The sequence below is a fragment of the Pithys albifrons genome, chromosome 8, assembly GCF_047495875.1.
Source record: "Pithys albifrons albifrons isolate INPA30051 chromosome 8, PitAlb_v1, whole genome shotgun sequence".
NCBI classification, from domain to species: Eukaryota; Metazoa; Chordata; class Aves; order Passeriformes; family Thamnophilidae; genus Pithys; species Pithys albifrons.
The window spans coordinates 20753855-20770090 of record NC_092465.1 but is presented as its reverse complement, the minus strand read 5'-3'; the positions used below and the strand labels follow the sequence as shown (position 1 = coordinate 20770090).

Sequence of the window (16236 nt, the reverse complement as noted above, 5' to 3'; positions counted from 1 at the left end):
CTACTGTGCAGGCAAAGTCCTCCCTCACAGCTGAAACAGTAAATGCTTACAACAGACTATTCAACAGCAAACTGCAGAGGACAAATTACAATTACTTGCAGTAATTAGGCTATGAATACATATGAACAAGGAGTGCACCTGCAAAATCAAATTCTATCTGTATGTTATTTATAAAAAGGAAGAGAAAGAAAAAATCAATGAGAAACAGTTGCCTAGTTGTAGATAAGTTATATCACAACTGAACAGTTAAGGAAAGGGAGGAGGGAAATTGCACCAAGATGATTTAATTTTAGGGCTGATTCCCTACTGTCCTATGTATTACATAAAAATATTAATAATATTTTACCCTTTCTCAAATATATTAAAACATCATAATGTAAAAGGAGAACAGACCCCATTTTGCTACAATATGGCTGTCAACTGTATACACTTCAATTTCTAGATCTACTGCCAGACTTAAAGACTAGTTATATATCCATACTTGATACTGTCTTAGATACAAACAGCTCTCTGCTGTTTAAACACAGATGATATAATGAAGGTAACAGTACTATGAACTACTCATTACTTTGTTCAACCCTGGCACAAATCTATTTAAGTCTGATATTCAGACCTTAGGATGCAATTGACTTTTATCAATTCATACACCTGTTAGGAATGAATTAGTAAGGAATAATTCCTATCCATCCTTATAAGGGCAGAGACCCTGCCTCAGCATCCTTTGACATTGCTGCCAATTGCGAGACAATGTGACAGTAGAAATTTGAAAATATCTTGTCCTCATAGCACAAAACTCTTTCCCTGTGGACTTAACATATGCTTTGCCACCTCACACAAACAACATACCAGGACATTCATCCCTCACTGTACTGCAGGGATCAAAATGGTCCAGTCCCATTCAACATCTTCATTAATAATCTGGATGATGGGGCAGAGTGTTCCCTCAGCAAGTTTGCTCATGTTGCAACCTTTGAGCTGCTGCTGAGGTACCAGAGGGTTGTGCTTCCATCCAGAGGGAAGGAACCTCAACAGGCTGGAGAAATGGCCAACAGGAACCTCAGAAATTCAGCAAAGACAAGTTCACAGTCCTGCACCAGTAGTTTCTGGGGGCTCACCTGCAGGAAAGCAGCCTTGCACCAAAGGAACTGGGGCTTCCAGTGGGCACCAAGTGGAACAAGAGCCAGCAATGTGCCCTTGAAGGCTGTTGGTGTCCTGCGTTGCATTAGGAGGATTGTTCCCAGCAGGCTGAGGAAAGAAGACCAAGACAGGCTCTTTTCAGTGGTGCCCAGTGACTGGCCAAGAGTTGATGGGCACACACTGAAACACAGGAGGTTCCACCTGAACATCAGGAAACACTTTTTCACTGAGGGTGATCAAGAACTGGCATAGGTTGCCCAGGCAGGTTGTGGAGTCTCCATCCTTGGAGTAGTACATCCTCAAAAGCTCTACAGACACAGTTCTGGACAGTCTGGCACAGGTGACTCAGGTTAAGCAGGACAGTTAGACAAAATGACCTCCCAAAACTCTCTTCCAACCTCAACCACTCTATAATTCTGCGGAAGAAGACATAACCAAACACACACACTTACTGACATTTGCAAAAATACATCAATGCTTCACTTTCTGTAAAATCAGTGATCCTGAACTGTTTGGAAAAAAACAAACACAGAGAGGAGATTTAAAGCATTTTAACAGAAATACAACACAAAAGTGCTTCTCAGAAATCCCATTAGCTATCCAATATCCTATTTTGGACCTAAATAATTTAAAAAATCTACTCATATTTCACTTGTTCAAGATTGTATGACAAGTCTGTAACCTCCTGAAGAACTAGTAGTGGTCTTCCCAATCCTTAGTCACAGACCTATGTCTCTTTCCATCTACAGTTAGCCTCTATTCTTGAATTGCTTTGCTATTTATACATCAATTAAGGAGGAACCCAAGGACCTTGTAATTCTGTTAACTAGATGTAAAATGTCACATTACCTTTTTAGTACTTGAAATTTTCTATAAAAATACAAACTCAAAGTAATGGTCCAACATATCAGAAAATAAAATAATGTGTGAAAGTCAAATTATTCCTTGGACAAGTCCACATAGCTGTTACAGATACCATGATAGGCAGGGGCCTATAACCATAGGCTGAATCTGGTCTTTTGAAGTAGTTCAGTCACATTGCTGTAACTACACTTCACATTGTGCTCTGAAACTTGTATTCCTGATGTCAAGTTATTTACTGTAAGATTATCTGAAGCATGTTCCTTCAATTACTTTAAACACTTCAATTAAAATAACTACAATAGTATTCTTTTAGTTTTTGTTTCACAAAAGCACTCGACTCTCAGCTTTTCTGTCCTACAACATATACGTGTGCTTTCTTTACTGTTCCAAGCAACAGCAGTGAAACGGTGCTCCGCGATACACCAAGATTGTGTCAGTACCAATGCAGTGGCAAAAATTACAGAAAAGTTGGTAGAGACAGTTGCAATATGAAAGGCTGCAATAGAAAATGTTAATATGTAAAAGCTACCTCCAAAAAATAATGTCCCCACAATGGATCTTACCTATTCAGACAGCTGAAACTACCTGTAGAACACGAGGTGCTTCATACATATATAACAAAGAAAGGTGAAGGTGCAATGACTGGATCAGAGTCACACCATCTACTGAAATGATATTCCATTGCAATAACTGTGTACACTTGAAGAACTTCTTCAGAGTTCATTTACCAGCATCAAAGATGAGTGTATGATGGCACAGAAAGAGCAAAGATAATTATACTGCCTACATGCAAACTACTGTGAAGCTGAGGCTGTGATGGGGGAGGAGGTAGTTTGGTCCTGCTGGATGCAGAGCAGCTCCTGAAGCAGTCAGGCCTCACTAAATTCAAACCAGTAAGTACTCCCAAGAGCTTTAAGTCTCAACACAGTACAACACAGATGAAGAACTTCACCATTCAATGAGTATTCACAAGCTCAATTCCATTTCACTCCTAGTTATTTAACATGAATTAATGAAGCATAATAATTTTAAATGAAATTTCATTTAATTCCCAGATTTTGTGAGTTAGAAAATTAAATAACCATTTCTTACCACCAATCAGTTTTAAAACAGGTGCCTTCCACTGCTCTCAGAAGAGCAGTTCTTGACAGACATGAGAGAATTTGGTTTAGTTTCTGTCAGTGTTAGCTGTCAGTGTAACCTAGAAAAATTGATTTGTACCACCTCCCTGTAATAAAGACTGTAAAGAGACAGATCCTGAAACAGGATCTTCGCAACAGGATCTGAAATCCTCACTTTACATCAGTACATACACCCCACCCACCCTTTTCAGACTACAATGTACAATCTTTATCTCCTCTTGGCCACATCACTTTTTATGGCCATTACTTCTCAAAATTCCAAATCACTAGTGGTGATTTGTCGTGGTAGGTTAAGAGATAGTACTCATATAACATTTCTCACAAGATAACATACCTTGAAGAATTTATGGACCTATTTTAGTTTAAAAAGCTCAGGTGTAATGGTATTTGAGAAATCTTTCACTTTGTAATATTTTGCCAAAACAGACACACCTAGGTAGTGGCAGCAGATGGAAGAGGTTAAAAGTATCAAATCCCATATTGCCAACTTTGCTGGGCCACCTTCCCTTCATAATTTAGACCCTTCTGTTGGAGATTTGAAAATATCTGCCGGACAGATGACATGTTAACAGAATCATTTCATGGTTCAGTGTCTTTGCAGTATGATTTATCTCTTATCCCTAGGCACTGGAAGTCCCTTTTCAGGAGATTTATAAGTTAGATCCAAGAATTCATTTTGATGAGGGAGAATGTGTGCATCATTGCAAAAGAGAACATAAACGTTTGCTCTAAGATAATGCTTCCTTCTCTTAAGCAGTTTTAAGAAAAGTTTCATGCATGTGGTGTCAGAACTGTTTCCAAGACATTGCACCTTCATACAAGAAAACGTTCATGAATGAAAGAGGTTTCTAAGAATTGCACTAGTCCAAGAATTTATACAGCCTCCTCTTCTAAATCTACATAATATACAGAAATAAGGTCCAGAGTCTAATGAAGTATCTGACTTAAAAACTAATTGTCATTTTCATTTTTTACTCCATATTTGCTGCAGATACTTCATTTTCTGTAGGACAAGAAAAGTATTTAACCACTAAGCATCTGGCCCACAGCTCACGCCATATTATCAAAAGTATAAAGTTAATACCTACACAACTTAAAAAAACCCTCATGTTTTCAAAAGCACTTAGAATCCAGCATCTCTTGTTTGGAAACACCGGTCAGGTTTTGAGGGAAGTGCAGCACAGGGGGATCACCTATTTTTCCATGCCCAAGTTGAGACACCTGCTGATTTCTAAGGATTCGCCTAACCTCTGGAAGCTGTTTTGTTGTGATAAATTCAGTCTCTAACCACACTTTATGTTGTTTGACTCAATGAAAGAAAATCTGAATTTAAATGGGCATAAGAGGCCTCCTCTTCCCACAGTGCCATATAATCCATCTTGAGAGCCTACGGTGTATCCACAGATGTGCCCCTTTGCAGACCTCTCAGCTATTCAGCCTGGAGCTTAGTCCACCCCTGGTCCAAGTTACATAATGCAGATGTCAATCTATGTTAGCTGGAGGCAGTAAGTTTAACAGAAGTCCTTGACTTGAGTTCTACACAAGAAGATATCTCCAAAGATCCTGGGGGTATGTAACTACTGTAACTGCCAGTACAAAATCTTTCACCTAATGGTTCATTCAAGTCCTATAAAATCAAAGTAAAGACATATTGATTTAAATTATACTCTTTTAAAGACAAAGGTCTGGCTTCACTGCTCACTATGTTGAAACTCTATGCCAAGGCTAACAGCACACTTTCTGGCTGTGGGTAGAAAAAAAAACAATGACTAAACCGACACAGAAATTTAACTACTTGAGAATGGAGGAAATCTACAGAAACACACACAGATTTCTGTATCTAGTTTTGGCAATTCTGACATTACTTATGTTTTTAAGTATTCATGAGAACAGATTATTAAACAAGTTTCAAGTGCTTGATAACAAAACTTGAAAATCATTGCAAAGTTTTCTGCTAATGTAAAGAAAACAGTAGCACAGAAAACAGACCAATCTAGTCCACAGAAGACAGTATAAATAGAAAGACATTGATCAAACAGAGTCAAGAACATAAGGGAATGAGGAATTAAGTATTGATAACTCTCTGCCTAAGTGATGCCCAAGTGTCATCTACTGTGAACAGCAATGTCACCTTCTCTTCTCCAAACTGAAGTCAATCAGCCCAATTAAAAAAAATTATCCTGGGAGAACACATACAGAAATCAGATACATACATCAATGAATCAACAGCCTATTACTTTTATTGCTTGTTATTACCCATTACATTTATTGCTTGTTATTTGCAGAAGCTTTTTGCACTTCCAGATAAAATGGAGCTTGACACCATAACTGTGCAATGCACACATTAGGTATTTGTGCATTTAGTACATTTAACAATTGCATGAAACTTAGGCAGTTTTACATCAAACCAGATCAGAAATGGGAGCTGTTACCAACTAACGAAATTCTGTAGGTCTTCATCAGAAATTAGAGTGTGGGTACATACACAAAACTGGAATTATGTAAGTTATATTGTTTCCTGAGCAAACACCTCTGGTATCAGAATTAACAGCATGTACCTTAGTATTCAGCTCCATTGTACTCCAACAGTTTGAACAGCAAATTACAGTTGTGAGATCGTTATGGGAACTGATGATCTCCTGCTAGTGGCCATTTACAAGCTGAAAGCAAAATCCAGCCAAACAAGTTCTTAATCAGTATGTATCTCAGGAGCAATAAGCTGGAGACTTCACTTCAGAGCTGAGATGCAATAATGAAAAAGAAAATCAAAAAGAATAAAAAGAAACAAAAGGGTGCCTCTTCTTCTGATTGGATCTTACAATGGCATTGTCATGTAGAGAGGGAAAATACAGACTGATTGTACTTTTCTCATAAGGCAGCTAAGGGTTACCAAATAAAGTCAGCAAGTGGCACACAAAAATGGGGTTCTTCCAATACAATACAGCTACCCTACAGGTTTCTTTGCTACTAGATGTTAGAGTGGGTAACAATTCCTATTGGATAAATTCAGAGATGATACTCAGGGACAGTAACTACCTAAAAATTACCAACTGGCTTAATATTTCAATTTGTAACTTCAGACAGAGATATTATCACAAAAGGAGAAACTGTAAAGATGCCAGATTCCTGGGCTCAGAGGATTCTTGACTAGACAGTCTCACAAGGTGAGCTGCAATGCTTCTACACATCACTGCTTGAGCACTCAGCCAGTGCTTGGAAGAACCTCTTTCAACCTGAGAAGAGCTTCAATGCTCATGTTGAAAATGCTGTTAAAAATGTGTGCATTTCAGCACAGATACCAGGAACCTAACTGAGATTACTTCCAAACTGTCAAACTGCTCTAAGAGAGGAATGCACCTTTTTGTCATATTTGCTCTCCTTCTGAATTGACTTCAAACAACTACCAGGAGAGAAGCTGGATCTCCTGTACCCCAGGCCCTCATGCCATCCAGTGCTCATCATAGTCCATTTAATATGAATGCACAGTTAGCAGCAGCAGGGTTACAATTCATACAATGCATAGCAGAGGAAAATATCTCTTAAAAATTGCTACCATTCTATTTGGTAAATGTAACCATTATTTGATTAATCAGATAGATATTTCACCTTCCTTTTGCTAAGTCATACAGAGATGCAACAGCATTAAGATAAAGTGGTAACCTACAGACAGAAATCAAAGACTCTATACATCCTATTCTATGTATCTTCCTAATGTTTGCTGTTACCTTTGATATGACTTCTGTCCTTTTAAACTGTTTAGAGCATTGATAAAATTTATAGATATTGCCTCCCTTGCTGCCTTGTCTGAAGCCTCCCTTGCTGCCTTAGTTGCCAGCACCTGTTTTACACTTGTGCAAAGGCAACAAGATGAACTGCTGCTTTAGTATGAATAATTTTGGAAAGAGTGGTGGCAGTTCAGGTCTGAGCTGGGTGGAAGGAGATAACTGCATGAGGCAGAACCCAGCGCAACTGTATCTGCATATAAATAGACTTAATCAGAAATGCAAATTGCAATCAGAAGAAAATTTAAAAGCCTATGATAACTGTGCAGATAACAAAAGGTCAAACACTTGTATTGCTGAAGGTTTTAAGCTGTTATCAGTCAGTGGTGACTCCTTCATGAACCAAAATGTGGAAAAGACAAGTATATGCCAGTCTAATCAATGACGGACAAATTCTATGTTTCTTCTATTATTATAACTGCTATGTTTTTAAACTCTATTTTACACTGTCAATCTCAACTTATTCAGGAAGATTCAATGAAACGAAAACAGATGAAAGTAAAAATAGCATAAAATAATACAACTAATTTACATGACCATATATAGGGGGAATTTCTATCACTTTGTCATATCCAATACAATATCACTCATATTGGACTGTCCATGTATGACCGTCTATACATTTTAACATCCTAGGGTAACTGAAAAAATAAATTATGACTACAGTCTGCTGAAACTGCCAGATTGGTCCACAGCATCATCAAAATTGTGTGGTTTTCTTTCACAGTAAAACAAAACTAAGACTCTAGGGGAATAACATTTTAAAATGTTACTCAGCAGTTACAAATGTTGGCTTATCCTTTTGAAACAAATTTTTTCACCAATAATAGCTAAGAAAAGTACTTTGGAAGGGAGGTACCTGAATATCATGAGATTGTACATTCTAGGATAAGACTAAAATAAATATGTAAGTCTTTATCATTTCAAGGAGTTCTGAATATAAATTATTGTAGAAATCAGGCTGAAAAAAATAAAAATCTTTACCGTTACAGCTTTTTTATGTCTTTTGTAGGTGAGATTCTTAGGATTTGAAGCACAAACGTTTACCGAATATTTCTCCTTTCGCTAGACTGCCTTTGAAGAAACTAGTGAGTGAAGAGAGCCATCTAGTGCCATACCTTGGAATTTTGAAAAGGGTTTTCACTGGATGCATGTCAAATAAAGGAGGGTCTCCATCCCCCAGTTCGATAGCTGTAATTCCCAAGGACCATACGTCACATCGAGCATCATATGAGTAGTCATACTGTTGTTCACAAGCAATGACCTATCAGAAAAGAGGCAGAGAAAACAATGCTTTAACCTAATTTACAATTCATGCCATCCTAGTGTGACACAAAAGTACTTTCTTTGAGTCATGTCTAAAATGCTACGTAGATTTCAAATCCATATCTTTGCCCATATATCCCAGTTAGAAGAAACACCACAAAAAGGTAACAGTAAATTAGAACTTCCATTAGGTTTGGGGTTTTTTTCAAAACATTAAGCTCCATGAGATGCTTCAAATATCTATACAAAGAGCATCACTACTAAATTCTGATTTTGAAAGTGCTTCTTACAGAAACTTATTATAATATCAGAGAACTCTACTGATGTTATTAATTTCTATGACTATTCATGAAGATAGACCGATTTGTACAGCTGGTTTTTAGATAAGAATGTTACATCAGTCATTTCTATATTTTCCTTTTCTTAGTTTGTATTTATCAGATTTGAGTAGTTTAAAAAAATCATAATTAACATACTATGTATCTTGTCTAAGAAAAACTGACATTAACAGGAACCTCTCCTTGGACACCGGAACTGCTTTACATCACAAACCAGATGCCAACCCACCGATCACATTCTATTAAGCTAACTATTTATATAAGCTGAAAACTATTCTGCATTTAAATGTGAGATTCAAACTAATTTAGCCCTTATCCTTGTAAAGGGATCAGAAAAACCTGCAGCTTCACTGCTTTTTATTCTATCATGATTTGGAATTCTGTCTCGTTTGTCTTCCCAAATCTTGTCAATTAGACTTCTGAGTTCCTGCGTTACAGCTTCAGCTTGGGACAACACTTTGCAGAGATGTCACCATGCAAGTCAGCACCGCAGAAAGCTGCTGCCAGAGCTCCTGTTAAAAATGTCTTCCTGGAGAAGCTGCTGATTCCAGCTTAACCTCTCAGTTACTTTCTCCATAAACTGCACCTAACAGAGTCATTCCTGCCTCTGGCAGTGATTCTATCCAACAGGCCTATAGGACTTGCCCATCTCTTACTTGGGACTCATAGCCCCACTGCACTCATCAATTATTTATCTGAAATCAGGGGTGTTGAACACATGTTGAAATGTTTGTAGGGTTTTTCGCATTAAAGCTGCACATCACTTAATTCCTTTCTTTACTTAGAGCAAATCAGTCCACAAAAATTAAGACCTTTCACGAATTTTCTTTCAGTGTTTTGACAAGTGTTGAGATCCCTCTTTTTCCTCAAGTTTTCCAGTTAATATACTGAAGAGTCAGGAAAAATGAAAGCAGGCACTGCAAAAAAGAACTCAGGTATTTTTCCTTCAACTTGAAGAGGCAGGGTTCTGTTAGCTAATGTAGTGTTTTTCAAAGTTGTCACACAAAGATCGCTTTCCCATCTCCCTTCTCTTCAACAGAATGTCTTAAGTGAAAGCTCTGTAAAACTTCTTAGTTCTTCAAAATGTTCTTTATAGCCTGGATTTCATCCCAGAGATTGCTCTATCTCTTGTTACTGTGCAGTAGATAGATTCTATACAACTCAAGCAGAGAGCTTTAAACCATCATTCCTGTTTCAGAGGCCTTTTTGATAATTGCATTTTCTTATATCATGCCTGAGAGAGAAGAAATCAAATACAAAAATTTGTAAAGAAAGTCAGTGTGGAGATCCATCTGAGATACTTAAATCATATATTCTAAAGGGGCCATCATTGACATTTTGCTCAGAGATTGAAGAAGCAGTTTGTGTTTCTTGATTATTTTTGTTTCTTTCTATAATTCCCCAAATCATCACTGCACACAATGACACTTCGTCAAAAAACAAAGCAAAAGAAATCATCCAAGTTGGCTTTCAAGACCATGACTTGGAAGCTTCTCCATATGTGGCTAATTAAATGCACTGTGTTCTCCTTCCTTTTTTTAACACACGAAAAATATTTATCTGCTTATTAAAAAGCTGAGAGAGCACACTTCCTGGAAGTGAATACCTCAGAAGTTGCCTGGCTCTCATAAGCGTGCTGAGTCCTTTGCAAATAGTTGCTATTTATTCTCAAACTTCATGATGCAGAGGAATATATTATCAAGAGAAGGAAAAGAAGGACCTGCTCAAGGTCACACTGGACTTCATCAGCAGTGCCACACACATAGCTGGTCTCCCACATTCAAAGACACCATGGGGTTTTCCTATAGGCATATCACAATTGCTTCTGACTGTAGGATGACGACAAAACTTGCTGTGTATCTCAATCTTAGAAAGCGTAACAAGCTACACTAAAATAATGACCATCAGAACATTGGTAATGTTCAGACATTCACCGCATTCATAGTGGGTGGGGAAAAGAAAGTATACTGCAACTGTTGTTTTAAAAAAGAGAAAAAAATTCTTAGAGCTTTTCTCAGCATCACAATGTATTCCCTAACGAACAAAGAGAAAGGAATGTATAAAGCATCTCTGTGTCTTCTGCTCCACAGCTAACAGCTACACCTCCAGTAAATATGGTACCTGGCAAAATACTGGCATTCTAACCAAGGGGAATTAAACACTATCAGATTCTCCCCCATTCTATTATCAGAGGCTACAGTGATTATTTTAGAAAAATATTTCCTTTAATATGCATTCTTTTGTTTAAAAAATACAGTTGGTGGGCCATGCAAACCACTATGTTTTCAACCATTGGCTTGACTACAGTGAGATCAGCCTCACAGTAAAGATACAAAATGAACTGCTCTTCACCAAGTATGCAGCATCTACATGAATTTAACCATCACTTTGGTTTGAAAGAAGCTTTTAATTTCTGTTGAATTTATTATTATGATCTTACCAACCTATGCACCCCTTAGAGAAACACAGATGTCACTAATATTAACTTTTAAAGCAAGAATCAAATTTTACAGGTTTTTCCTTGATGAAAAGTGCACATCAGCAGTTTGCTTTATATGCTGGCTATCAGAGAACATTATATCTTGCAATGTGAAAAAGAAAGTATTCTCTAAGTCATAGTTTACAAAACAGCCAAGTCCTTGGGAATGTCCCAGTCCTGTTTTGCCTTGCAAACTATCACTACTCCCCTACTCCCTGTAAAGCAAAAAATCTCTAAAACCCAAATACAAAAGCGAATATAATACTGATTTTCTTTCATTATGTTCCTGTGTCTATCAGGAACTCAGAGACACTTATTTCTTGAAACATTTCTCCTTTTTGTTGGAGTTCTGGAGCTAAGAGTACCACTCAGCACTGCTGATGCCTGCTCTGGCCAGTGGGGCTTGAATTCAGAGAGCCCAGAAGAAATAACCTGAAACCGAAGAACATTCTTTCTCCTCCTTGTGCAAAGAGATCACAACTGAGGAGGTAGCTCACTTTGCTGCAAACACTATGTTCAGGGGCGGAACACAGAATCACAGACTATTCTGAGTTGGAAGGGACCCACAAGGATCATCGAGTCAATGGCCCACACAGGGGATTGAACCCCTGACCTTGGCATTACTACAACCAAGTTTTAACCAACTGAGCTAATCTCAGGGTCATGTAGTGAATCTTGAGACTTGCTAATTAACACCATGGTAATAAGCACCAAGTGTTTCCCTTCAGCATGGGTTGCTCACGTGCACAGTGGCCTGGCTTGCTAAGGAGACAGGCTGTCACCTTTTGTTTTAGTTGGAATTTCATCATAATTTCATGTCCAGCTGTAGGCTGAAAAGCACCTCAACACCACACAGAGAAACAGAGAGCGTAATGGTAGCTGTCAACTCTAATTGTGCTGAGGGTCACTCTGGTACAGAAATGAGGTGAGCGGGAATTCACAGGTCTGCAAAAAACAATATGTAAACAAATCGGCCACAGGAACTGGAGGGATTTAAAAGAAGTCAGAGCCTTGACATTCTGTGATTTATAATTTGTACAGAAACACAAAAATTCACCAAGATAAAAAAGATGATTCCTTCCTGACAAGAAAATTTTATATTTGAGGATATAATTCTGCTTGTTCAAAATCAATAGAAGCCTACAAGTAGACCAAAGGCAGATTTAAAAGAAGGAACACAAAGTGATATGGAGAACTACATATTATTTGTGCAGTGGCCATACTGACTTGTGCAAAGAGAGGAAATGATCCATACGTTTAGCTGAAGTAAAATACATCAAACCCTTTCAAGTTTACCCAAATGATTAGAAGTGAACTTACTTTCCCTTTGCCTCAGTATACACACAGCACGTACAGAAGCCGAGCTGCCCGCACAGCCAACACCAGTACCAGCAGTACGGACGTGCTCCCTGCAGACGATGCCACGCACCGAGCAGGGACCCGTTCGCGGCAGTGGGAAAGGGTCAGTGGGGATGGTGCCGCGCCAGGAGCAGGCGGGGCTGTGCTCGGTGACGCAGTGAACTAAGCAGCTCTTGTGGGGTGCGGGTACTGCTGGAGAGCACTGCCTGTGTGAAACCCGCGTGGCACAGAATTGTTACCCTTGCTGCAAGGAGAACGAAACTGCTAGCTATGCCAAAGGAAATAAACCAACTCAATTTCTGTGCTCCACCTGACACTATCCAACCCAGCCTCATTTATCTACACTGGAAATACAATATTAAATATTCTTCTAATTCCTAGGCACCAAAACAAAAACTGTCTTTCATGATAGGATTTAGAAGCACTGGGGATACTGAATTAGCCAAAGTGATACCTATCTCTACCCTCACTTCCTCTTTCACTCTCTTCCTCCCCTCAAACACATTCATATAATCAAGAAAAAGCAAATACATGATAGAAATTTGCTCCACATTCCCTGCATTTTCTTATGTGGATTTCAGTTCCTTATTTAGTATCATCATACAAATTTTTCCATGGTGTATCAGAAAATGATTACATTTTTAGAAGTGTTACCAAAATAAGTAGTAGTTGATATTTTAAATAAGTTTTGTAAGTAATTATTACAATTAACATTGATTCATTGTAAATTAATATTATATCAAGTAGTCAATTTTAACAGCTGTGAGTAATCGGTTTTTTATTTTTAACTCACCAAAGTGAACTATTGAGACCATTAGACTGCTCTGGCAGCAGGCTAGACTTGTAGGGAAGCATAATAGCTTTTATTAGACCAAATGGTGTAGTGAGGAAAAACAGACAAGCTTTCAAGCACATAAATCTTGTTTTTATACCACAAGACCATCACAGCCTCAACATTACACATATTAATAGCCACATTTTGCTTCTGATCCACAGATTTACTTCTGAGCAGTAAGTATATACACTATACACCTCACATAGATTTTTATATGGTCTTTCACTATGAAAACAAAACCTAAGAAGCAACTCCAGCATCATTAAGTAAAGATGTTTCATGTAGGAAATCTCAGTGCAGAGCAGTGTGGTATTGAACTGATTTTATCTGCTGTTTTGGGCTTGTTTTGATTTGTCTTTTAAATCTTTAAACATCCTACATGAAAGCTTTACAACTTCTCCATAGCTGTTAGAACAAAACAGAACCACCTGCAACTCCTGCACATCCCTTGACAAGACTAGGCTGTGTTATCAACGTTAACCCTGAGGTTACCTCCAGCTGCCACGTACTTTTCAACTCCTTCTGGCCATGCTGGCCTATGTGGAGGTCATCTCTCCTGGAGACAAAGGAGGAGGTGACGCATTCTGCCAGACCTACCTCTTCAAGCTCACTGCCTCACTTGTCTTTAAAAGTTTGAAACCTCTATATTCTGATTCAGTTTTCTAAATTCCACTGCTTTCATTCTAGACTTTCAGAAACTTCAGTATATCTCCTTACTGCTGCAGCTTGTTAAAGCCTCAGTTTGAGTCACAGAAAAAGAAGAAAGCAGGCGAAGAAAAAAACAAGACAGAAAGTGCAATTTCCTTTATTTATTTAAGGGAATAAAAACCTGTATTCACCAAAAGATAACTTTGTTTAAATCACCTCAGTCAACTCTCAGAAGGTGGCACCTCACAGGCATTTTAGTCATGTGCAGTGATTTAGAGACTTAATTCTGCTATTGACATGCTGGAAGTCCTTACGCAAATCATTTCACTTGTGTGTCCCTCAGTTCTTCCATGTTAGTTTTGCACAGGAGGTAGAAAACAAGACACATTAATGTTTAGAACTACAGTTGTAAAGTAGTTCAAAATGTACAAATGTAATGAATTTCAAAGCTTCAAATCTGATTCATCCTGCTAGCATACACCACCATTTATTTCTGCATAATAGAATCAGATTTTAGGTAACTTTACCTGTTTGGCAACAGGCAGCTTTAAACATACTAACACTATTGTGCCTTATTTATCTTTTATTGGTATGCCTGTATTCGTTTCAGTTTCTGCAAGTCTATGTAAGTGTGAGACAATAGTAACTAGGTTAAACAGCAGTTACTGATTTTCAGTGAGTCTACTTGAAAGTTGCTCTCTGACTTATTCTTGTCAAGTTTCTCCGTTGCTTCCTCAAAGCCTAGTTTTTACCTATGCTTTAATTTTTCAGAATTTTTTTTTAATTACAAGCTCTGCTCAAAACAAATATTGAATAACAGATCATTTTTATTTATCCTGATACTGCTAAACAAGCTTTACAGTCATCAGAAAAAAAGGAGCAAAGAGGTTTGAGTCACTCAAAAATGTTAAGCTGCTGCTTTGAGCATTGCCAGTAAGAATACTGAGCTGAGCCCTGTCCTTACGTCACCCTCAGTCACTGCTAATTTCCTATGAACTTTTGCAAGTATCATGCCCCATTATCCCTTTGAGATGTTTTGCAAACTGAATCTTAAAATGTGATGGTGTCCTTGTATTACACACTGTTCCTAATCCAGGCTGATCTAGGGATTCCAATTTCCAGCATATTTCTCCTACTTATATCCAGTTATTCCCATCTGTCAGCTTAAATAATCCTGCATCATTCTTCCCTAGGTTTTATTTTCCTGGGGTTTACATTTGAAAATATTCCCCCCATCCATTTCATTTAATTCTGAAACACTCCTGTAGTCTCTTCCTCCAAGGCAAGCTTTCTCATATCCCCTCTTCCCTCCTGTCTCAGATTAAATGCACCTTTCTCATCATCAGATGACATACCATGATTGCCTTATGCATTGACTGAGGTTCCTATGTTTCACTTATAGACAGTAAAAGTCCAATTTAAAAAGTCTTTATGCTTTCTATTGCCCTGATTAGTAACATTTCACTCCTGTCCAGTTATTTTTATGGTATTTGGGGGTTTGACATAAATTCTATCCTATGCCAAAAACCTTTAGGCAGCAAGATTTTTGCAACTGAGTGCAAAAAGCTGAGCTAAGTGCCTTTCTAGTGTTTACTGACCTCACCACAGTCTCATCTACAAAACACTGTTCCTAATAAGCTGTTACTCAGGCAGAGCTTTTCAGCTTACTGCAGTCTTAAATCTTTCATCTTTCACATAAAAATTTGGCTGCATACTTTGAAAATACCAGAAATCTCTCCTCAGAAATAAAGAAATAAACTGCCCCTCACTTGAAATCTGTTATTTATATGCACATAGAGAAGGCAACTGGAGTCACTTGAGGTGACATGCTATGCAACATTTAAAAGCCATTTCAACCACAGCATGATGGATATCTGAGCACCTTACAGCTGGTTTGCAGACCGGGACATCTATGAAGCCAGATCCAGGTGTCTCACACAGGCATGCAAATATGACATTACTGTGTTTATGGTACTGGGTTGGTTGTTTCAAAATGGGAAACATTCAAAGCTACTCTTGTTCCTGCTTGATGTGCTGTGCACATAATACACCTTGGTTGTATGTGTGTTGTATTTTCAGGTCAAAATTTTTCAGATCAAAATATCTGCTTATCTCTTTGGCTTTTCAACACAAGAATTAATATTTTAAAGACAGAAGGGAAAGTAAATACGGTGCGATAACTGCCCTTAATGGCCATTATTCATGCAAAATAGTACCATAAAAATAACCTATATTCATCCAAGTTTGATAAAATATTTCATAATATGTCCATTATTATCTAGAGAAGTATTTTATAAGAGTCTGGTTTTAGAAATGTCTCCAACCAAGGTGATTCCATAAATAATGCTTGCACAGTGGTTTCTAAGGTATCTTGTGTCTCCTTTGT

General features: G+C 37.9%; 1 protein-coding gene across 1 annotated transcript in view; it reads right to left on the bottom strand.

Moving 5' to 3' along the window:
* Positions 1–16236, bottom strand: part of MYO3B (myosin IIIB) — a 184252-nt gene that overhangs the window by 141398 nt on the left and 26618 nt on the right. Inside the window, exon 7 of the mRNA XM_071562075.1 lies at positions 8044–8189. Coding sequence (XP_071418176.1) covers positions 8044–8189 — 146 coding nt within the window. The remainder of the gene's footprint in view (positions 1–8043; positions 8190–16236) is intronic.